Source organism: Etheostoma spectabile, chromosome 12, assembly GCF_008692095.1.
Source record: "Etheostoma spectabile isolate EspeVRDwgs_2016 chromosome 12, UIUC_Espe_1.0, whole genome shotgun sequence".
Classification (NCBI taxonomy): Eukaryota; Metazoa; Chordata; class Actinopteri; order Perciformes; family Percidae; genus Etheostoma; species Etheostoma spectabile.
This window is the reverse complement of record NC_045744.1, coordinates 30,149,795-30,159,344: the sequence shown is the minus strand read 5'-3', so window position 1 is coordinate 30,159,344 and position 9,550 is coordinate 30,149,795. Positions and strand designations below refer to the sequence as shown.

General features: G+C 42.1%; 1 protein-coding gene across 10 annotated transcripts in view; it reads left to right on the top strand.

Annotated features, from left to right (window-relative positions):
• The window catches only part of LOC116699064 (uncharacterized), a 40,498-nt gene that overhangs the window by 23,831 nt on the left and 7,117 nt on the right, over positions 1–9,550 (top strand). For 4 of the 10 annotated variants that reach the window (XM_032531450.1, XM_032531443.1, XM_032531451.1 and 1 more), the window contains exons 4-7: positions 1,475–1,684; positions 3,103–3,635; positions 4,043–4,134; positions 4,811–8,549. In XM_032531450.1, coding sequence (XP_032387341.1) covers positions 1,475–1,684; positions 3,103–3,635; positions 4,043–4,134; positions 4,811–5,020 — 1,045 coding nt within the window. In that variant the 3' untranslated portion in view covers positions 5,021–8,549. Of the gene's footprint in view, positions 1–1,474; positions 1,685–3,102; positions 3,636–4,042; positions 4,153–4,593; positions 8,550–9,550 lie in introns of those variants that run through there. The other 6 variants (XM_032531444.1, XM_032531445.1, XM_032531447.1 and 3 more) reach the window with 6 other exon arrangements.

Below are 9,550 nucleotides of genomic sequence, written 5' to 3'. Positions count from 1 at the left end.
CAGAGCAGGATACCCAGGGCTCGGTTTACACCAATTACCATTTCTAGCCACTGGGGGACCATATGCAGTCTGGAAGTCTGAAGTGAATTTTTCATACCTTGGGACCTTTAAAGATTATTTTTGGGCATGTTGCCTTTAATGAATAGGACCGTTGAAGACAGGAATGTGAGAAGAGAGAGGAGGAAGGCATTCAGCAAAGGGCCACAGGTTAGATGCAAACCCTGAGCCAGTGCAGAAAGGACTGAGCTTTGGTACATGGGGCAAACACTCTTCCTGGTGAGCTACCCGGGGAACACCGATTTAACAGCATCTTAACTAGTAAAAGAGATATGTGCACATTTAGATCTATTTAGCGTTTCTTTATTTATTATAAATTATTATTTATAATTATTATTTATTTATTTAACTACTGACAGCATTGGATACCAGCTAGTTCATAACTCCAGATCATTACAATGCAGAGACGTACTTACGGGGGCGGCTGTGGCTCACTGGTAGAAGGGTAGTATGATCCCTGGCCCTGTAGTCCCATGTTGAAATGTACTTCGGCAAGGTAATCTGCTTGTAGCTAGCTTGAACACTGAGAAAATGACAGCTAAACGGTGTAGAGTGTGACTGTATTTCACTGGAAAGGATTTCAAAAGTAGCACGTCCAACAGCCTGCAGCTGAAGACACAGAGGAGGAGCTGCACTTTGAGACAGCATAGACCCTGTTGTAGTTGGAGTTTTTAGAGAAACAACAGATGGGATTTTATGCGTTCAATTCCAAAGCTTAAACTGATGGGGCATTCATAGTTATTGTAAAATACCCTTCTGCCATCTAGTGTATTTTCTTTTTGTCATTCAACAGCAATTGTAAGTTATTGTTATAAGCTATCGTTATTAAATATTGAAGACAGGGTTGGTAACATTTTCCAATATATACTTTTTAACATATATTTTTAAATGTTCTTTACACCCCGACAGCAATAAATATCTCATGGGCTCTGATAAAAGAAACATTGCCGGGAACAATCACCTTATTGTGGTGAAGAGGTTTGTTTGTCCCTGTGAACCTATGTGTTGTCTGGAGCCTGGTGTTCGTGGTCAGGTCTCCAATTTTTTGGATCAGTTGCCTTTCAAAAACTCATAAAAGAAAGTCTGGGAAACATCCTTTACATAACATGGCCAAAACAGACAAAGGAAGCGTCTTTTCATGGTGACACGGTGCAACTGAATGATGAATGTTGAAATGAATGTCCCTTGGATGGCCGTGTTAACTGTGGAACCTTGACACACCTTGTCAGGACAGGATGAGGGGGGACACTCCCAATTGATAATCGCTGGGAGCAAACATTTTACATGGCTACTACTAATGTGGATTAGAAGAGAAAAAAAAAACATCCATTTAATCTTCAATGGAAACAGACTTTTAAGTCCTAATGTCTTTAAGTTTTAGTTAACTTAAGCTTGTTTCCCTCCTCTCCTCTCAAAGGGAGATCCATCCACCAGTGCAAAGGGAGCCACCCCTGTCCTTCACCATGTCCCCCAGTTCAGAGGACTCGGGCCTGGATGATTTGTCATACCGCAGCCCACTGGACGAGCCAGAGAGTGCGGTGGAGAGAGAGATCCGACTGACTCTGGAGAGAGAAGAACACCACCGCAGGGAGAGGGGGGTGATTACGCAGGGCCTAACTACACCCAGGTAACAGAATATCAACAAGTTTCAGAAGCCTAAAAGCAGCAGAATGCGGTGGTGTTTACCTAAAACATTTTAAGACTGATCTCAGCTCACAGATTTTAAATTGGACCATGATCATCAAAGCCATTTGTGCCTTTAGGAAACAGGAAGTTGTTATGAGACACAGGAGGATTCAGGAGCGGACACACAGGAGTAAGGCGAGTTTATTGAGATAGCAGGTGAGCCAAAGTGTAGGAGATATCCGGGCTTGCTGGAGCGCAGGTAATAGTATTGTGAGGGGCGGGCAGGCAGGCAGGCAGGCAGGCAGGCAGGCGGGCGGGCGGGCCGGGCGGGCGGCGGGCGGCAGGCGGCAGGCAGGCAGGCAGGCAGCAGGCAGGCAGGCAGGCAGGCAGGCAGGCAGGCAGGCAGGGCCGGCACGAGGGTAGTAAGCTGACGAACTGGCGAAGAGTGGAAGCAGAACTAGAGCATATAACAGGGAGGGTGATGATGATGAGCCACAGGTGCGGTGAGCTGCAGCTGGTGACGAGCTGCAGGTGTGAAGCACAGCCAGCTGAGATGAACCTGCTGAACACGCCCACACAAACAAGACTGACAGGGATAAGGGGAAGGGAGGAGACAGCAGGATAAAACCCTAACAGAAGTATTGTGACATGAATTGGTAATGGGATATTTGCAGTGAAATGTTTACATGATGACTAACACTACTGTTATTACTGTACCTGTACAGGTGTATAGGTATGGATACTATTTAAAATTACTATAAAAACTGCACAGGCTCAGAAATTAAACCAGTTTGACTTGAGTTCATGAGTGAAAGTAAATTCCAAGAGCCCTCATTTTAATCTGGTCTGTAATAAAAACACTGCTAATTGAATGTGTGATGACATGTTTATGATAAAGATTTGATAAATACTGCATTGTTTGTAAATGGTATTCCTTAACCGGTCATTAGTGCTTAACTTTGGAAAATACTAAAACTAAAACTGCATTAACAATTTTTTATAACTTAATTTGGCCAGTTGATGGCAGGGGAACGAGCACACAACACTGACATATACAATTATAAAATTTTTATGGCGTGTTTGCAAAAAGTTACGTCCAATATTCACTATCCTTTTAGTTATGTTTTGAGGGAAATGTTTTCTGCCTGTTGTATCAAAACATACAGTTTAAGTAAGTATGTAGACTGAGAAGAACTGCTGAGTTAATGATAATTCTCTGTTGCTTTGTCACTTTGAGTAAAACCTTTCACATTACACATTAGATCCATTGTTAATGTAAAAAAAATTGAAAATTTGGATATTAAATATTGCATCAAATATCCAACAAAAGGAGTGTACAGTATCAGAATTCTAAAGCCTGTCTCCTTCTATTGGGAAACAGATAAAGTGTGCCTACCTGTCCTATTGTTCTGTGTTCAGAGGCTCCACCCTGCAGACAGGACGATCTCCACCTAGACCTCCAGCCTGCCGCACTCCTACCTTGTCCATCTCCCCATCTCCTTCTTGCTCCTCTTCCCTTCCCCGATCTGTCTACCATGAAATGACAGCCAATAATGTCATCATCCTGGAGCCCGACAGCTCCGCCTCCAGGAACCGCTTACTCTCCTCTGCTATAGGGGGCCTCTCCGATTGGTCCACAATCCAGGATGCAGTGCCTTCCGCCAATGTCATTGTCGTGGAAACATCCAATCTCATCATTCGCAGCGCTTCCGAATTCTGCCTGAGCTCCGCCCCTGTGTCCATGGAAACACAGGAGAGCACTTTCTCGTCCAATCCATTCTTCAAGCTGCGCTCCCTCAGCAGCCAGTCGCTGGTGGAGCAGGAGATCCGCATGGTGAGGCAGAGGGAAGAGGAGTGGAGGAGGCAGAGGGAGGAGATGTGGAGGAGAGGGAGAGAGAGGTATGATACTGTGCTGGTGTCTCCAGGCCTCAGTGATAACATCACTTACAACGGTATGTAAGTTTCTGTTGTGTATTCAACTGAACCAACAATTTTAACTCCTCCCCTCCAAACTATTAGTGATAGTCATTTTATGTCCTTGCCTTAACTCCATGAATTTCTAGTAGGGGAATCCAAATAGTCAGTAATAGTTCAAATGTTTGCAGATGGTGTGTTTTCACCATTCTTTAGGCACATTTTGAAATGTTGAACGTGTGAGGTATCTTCAGTTCTGTTAGGCTTCCTGTGTACAGCACAAATATGCTGCAAAGTAGTTCACCTTTCCTGCAATTGTAACATATTGGAGAGCTTGTGTTTGCTAGTTTGCACTGAAGTTGCTGTACCATACCAAATCTGGTTTGTAATCTGGATCTTTCCCAGTGTGATTTAATTGTCTTTTTGCCCCTTTTTTTTATTACAGTGCCGGAGGTTTCAGACAGATGTGTTTCCTCCCCTTCGTCCCCCTCCAGGTCCCGCAAAATGGAACGATCCAGTGTGTCTTGTGACCACAAGGTGGGCTGACACACACACATACGCACACACAAACTCTACGGTATCTGTCTATCTATCTGGAGACAAAGTTGCGTGCTGCAGTATACAGTACATAGTATATAGTACAATATTTGGCTTTTTAGCACTAAACACTAAAATGCTTTGTATTGATCTACGAATTATACTGAAATATTGATGGGTGCAGCTTTAATGGCATTAAGTACACCCGGTAGGAAATATTTGATTTACAGTGATATTCATTCCAACATTTGATACAAAGATGCAATATAATGACTTGAATGCTGGAATGTATAGTTTTACACAACTGGTTATATTTCCCTGTGTTGGATTGCTTCATGTGTATATGGTATGAAAATCAAAATAACATTCTGTTCTTTTGCAATTTGGATAATGATTTCTTCCTTTACTCATTCATTTGTTACATTTATTATTTGTGAACTTTCTGATTTGTTAATTGGTTGGACTGATTAACTATTTAATCCACAAGTTCACAATTTAGCAAATGTATTCATTATTCGACTCATCAACCCATCACTCTTGCAGTCATCACTCTATTAAGTCGTGTAAATGTCCCATCCTCTGTTTTATTTCTCTTTTGCCTTCTCCATCACCCCTCCATCCTACAATCCATCCAACCATATCCATCCCTCCACCCATATTGGCTCCAGTGGTATAGCTAAATCTCCCCCTCCCTCCAGTTTCCCTCTTCCCTGTCTTCTGTGGCAAGACGACAGAACGCCATGGCGCAACGATGGGAGGCCTCCCTCTTAGCCAATCAGAAGAAGGAGTAAGCAATGACCACACTCAACTGACAGCCATTTCGAAGCCGCACTGCAGTGTCTGTAGGACACCTCATAAGAAGAGGACTATTTCTTCATTTATCTAGTTTGGGTTTCCATTATGCTTTAATGTCTGGAAACGTCCCTTGCATGATGTCTGAAACAGTATGTCACAATTAATTATATACAATACCTCTGTAAGGCATATCCCCAGGATGCCTGTCCCAATAATAACTGAGTATAAAATTGCAATCATAATAATACTACTCTTTTTGACATGTGACCCAGATTTTATGTAAACTTAGCAGTATTCTGCGTCAATATTTAATATTTACAGCACTTTGATTTGTGGGTGTTTATGAATTATGGGACTAGTACAATTGTTGATATTTGTGGATTAATGATTATGACTTAATATGATGCAGTGACTTTCAAACATTATCTGGGCAGTCCTATTTTAATTTCAGATATTAATTTAGCATTTTGTGTATTTTAAAGTGATTAACAGCCCACGACATGTATTCAGAAATGTTCTAGCCATACAGAGAGTTGAGAAGGTACGTGCAAAAATGGTTGGGCATGTTGTATTCTTTTCAATTAGTATTTTATTTTAAAGGTGTCAACCCAGAATTTGAAAATCACTGCCTTAGTGAAATGCTACAATGAGCTTGGATGGTCCAGGTTTCAATGTGAGCCATGTTGGCTAAGCAGTGCTAGCTGCTAACTGAATACCATTTGGGTCACAGTTGCACAGACCAGATGGTTGGCCTTTTCTTTGGTAGAGGTTGGTTGTAACCCACATAATTCCAGAATGGGCTGCAGTTTTGTGGGGTCATGAAAAACCTATTTGAGGATATTGTAGTCTCTAAATTGCACGTAATGCTAGTTTTATTTACTATTCTGTTAGCATGGAATGTATGACATACGCACAAGGGCATGGACATTTTTTAATGAAAGCTGTTGATGTGTTGATACACCAAACCATGATGGTACAAGTTGAACTTGAATATAACTGATAAAACAGTAAAACCTATTTCAGCTAGTTACCCACTAGTATATAAGTTTTGTTAAGCAGTAGTGTGTATACGACTTATGAAATTAGACACAAACAAACAGCCATCTTGCTTTTTGAACTCGGGTCCTTTGACTATGACTATCAGTTGATGAGCCCTGACATCGGCGGGCATTCCATTTGTCACTTCCAGTCTCAGAACTGGTAAAATAACACAGAAAGCAAATTCTGAATACAAAGTAAAGCACTATTATCCTTGCTTCCTCACTTATAACCTTTTCACACCAAGGGCTCAAGCCAGGTTGAGCTAGGGTCGGCTGTGTGCTTGAAAGGGTTAACCCTCGCCGATTGACTTGAAGGTTGGACAAGGGTCGTTTTCAATGTGAATCGCTAACAACCAGGGCCGGGCAAATTATGTGATTGGTTGGAAATGGAAGGTGGATAGTCGTCACCGGTCACTGCACGCTTTCAGTTTCAACAACAACAGCCGAGCGAAGCAGTTTAAATTATTTCCCATGTGCACAGCCATGTGTGAGCAAAGTCCACTGACAATCAGTGCGATTACATGCACAGCAGGTTAAGTGAATAACTGGGTTATGCCAGTTCTCCCTGTATAGATGAGCAGTGATGAATGGAAATAATGACGGGAGTAACTACCGCTGGCAAAGTAGGTGGCGCTCTGCCAACATCCAGTTGGACAGAATAAGGCTTTCTTTGCCAGTTGACCTTTGTCAAAATAACAAAAGCTTCTTTATTTTTTCTAAATTACAACAACTTAGAAAGTAAGGGGTCTCTAGTGCGTAATACATCTATTGGTGAACAATGGCCCCTATACCACTTAACAGCGTAGAAACGCACGGTGCTCTTGTCAGTTGACTGACGACTTTGTTTGGCTCATTATCTGTAACCAGGCATGAAGGCATGTTCTTTGGATTTAACAAGCTAGCTAACTCACATTAATGTTAGCGGGCTAGTCGGTCCCTCCGCCTCTTCGTTGAACAATCTGTTGAGCCATCTCCCGGTATCCGCTGCTTATCTGGGCAACGCGTTTTTTTTAGTATCACAGCAATGGTTTGTTTCGCCACAAATCTGGTATTTGGTTGTGACCCAGGTCATTTTCTGAGTCATCATAACCAGGGATTAACCCATGTTGACTGGCTTGGTTTGAATTGATAAAAGAAGGGTTGGGGGTCAAATAACCTTGGTCAAACCCTGGTTGTTGGAGTAAAAGAGGTATTACAGTTATTTGGGCTCTCTGATTGGTTACACATTATGTCAGCTACCTGTATTACCCAATACCTTGAAAGGCAGGACAAGGGAATTACCACAGTGAAAAAGTGTGATGAGTCCCATAGCTTTTCATAGTCACGTTAGCCTCACATTGTGCTGTGTCTGGGCTGGACCATTTTTTTGGGCTACACAGCTCCTCTATCTATTCTGGAATTTATGAAAACACTCTGGCTTTGTATTTTTTTATACCAATCATTACCAGCCTGGGCGGCACAAAGCCTCGATAGCAGAGATATTGAGTGGGGAGGAATGATGTGAGGCATTAAGCCAGACTTGGTATATCCACGATGTTCCATTTCTGGGATTGCTCCGTTGCTGTTGGAAATTTCGTTGGATTTCACTCTTTTCAGCCTGATGCCCGCTCCTTCCGTTTTGTTTGTGTCTGTATTTTAAACTCTGGTGGATTTAAGAAGACTATGGTTGGCAGCTCATTAGCCCTCTGCTGGGTGAATCCAGACAGCTAGCTAGACTATCTGTCCGATCTGAGTTTTCTGTTGCACGACTAACTCAACCTTTGAACGTACACATGTTCCACCAAAACAAGTTCCTTCCCCAGGCCTTTTGCAGAGGCACCACAGCCTTTCCCAGTGCTTAGCGCCGCCCAAGACCATTGTGATTGGTTTACTGAAATGCCAATAAACCAGAGCATGTTTTTCTCCCATCCCAAAACAGTGTGTGGACTAGCCAGACCTTCCTTCGCAGCGGAAGATTCTGCCAGACTATAAGCACTTCAACAGTGTTCGTGTAATTACTGTCACTGCCAGAGGGGGAAACAAAGGTTCTGCACTTCAGCTTTAAAACGAGCTGTCATTACCAAATAGTTTCAGCCAAATGGTTTAGATGTAGAAGTGTTACCAAGGTGCATATAGTACAGTCTAGATTTAATTGCTACATCCTGGCCAGACTCTGTTTGTCTGTGGCTCTGCTCTTTCAGCAAAATAGCTTACTATAACTATACAATAACTAATAATCCAATATTCTATTCTAGTCTAGAAAAGAGTTTTACATATTTTTATGTCCTGTCCTAAAGAGATTTCTTGTACTGTATTTTTGCTGCATATATTTATAACTTTGAGTAATGCTTATGAATCCTTAAAGCTTCTGTTTGTAAAAGGTTTATAATATATTGTGTCGGAATGAATTGAATTGGAAGTCAGACATGTTTTATAAGAGATGACTTCTGTGTGTGCATGTGTGTTTTATAGTAATCCATCCTCCTTACTGTACCTCAGTTTGGCTTCTGTATCTCCAGAACAGGCTCACTCTCTGCTTTCCTCAATAAACTTAACTTCTGTCTGCTGTCCAATAAAGACGCTTTCAAGTCACCTCAGAAATGGTAGATTTAGCATCACTATATTTTGGATGTGCTATAAGCTTTGATGTGTTAAACAGATACCACAAGGGATCAAACCACCTTGGTAGCTGATTTACTCTGGATCCATATTTTCTGCTAGACTAGGTTTCACTTTCTTAAAATCTATCTTAGTGCAATCCTTCATTTGTTATTTCTGTTGAAAGTGTTGTTGGTCGCTATTGTCCACTTTATTCTGGCTTTAAAATGATTGAGGTGCAGTAAGCTTACAGTGTAAGGGGCGAGGCACTAAGTAGTACTCATTGTGGCAGAGTTTAGCTTAAGTTAATCAAGCTTCAGCAGTTTAACTGCTGGGCAGCGCTATACAAGTCCCATTGTTTTACCTGACCCATCTTACACTATTCCAGTCTGAATTTACATGTGAGATATCCAAGCAAGTAGTGAAATCCCTGTCTTTTGTATGTGGTTATTCAATATCTAACCCCAACCAACAGAAATGCTTCGTAGGGTGGGACTTGCCTAGAAGTTACATGGGATCCATAATAACGCAGGACCGACAGTGGAAGAACAGGGAAATAGTTTTTAATAGCTGTATTCTCAATAAAGTGACAATCCGCAGGAAATAGGTTGCTTATAAATCACTAAAATAGTAGTGACAGCACCGTTTGGCGTAGTTATCAATGGCGTTAGCATCGTTTGTTAGTAAGTTTATGACAAATACTTTCAGCTGTACTTTCTAACATGATGTCACTGTGCTTACCGAGCACTGTTAGCTCTTACAACAGAGCTACTTCACTACACTTGTTAGATAATGTTCCATTACCCAGGGATTCCACAGGATGCGGAACGGCTGCGGCTCGGCTCCACTGCGTGTCTGCGTCCGTCAACAGCCACCAGGTCCGGATTTGTTGCGGAACGGCTGTGGCCATGACTGACAGCTGAAGTCACAAGGACACACGAGATCTCTCAAATTCACGTAGAATAGGACCACAAAACCAACAACAGTTTGTTTCCATCCAGAGG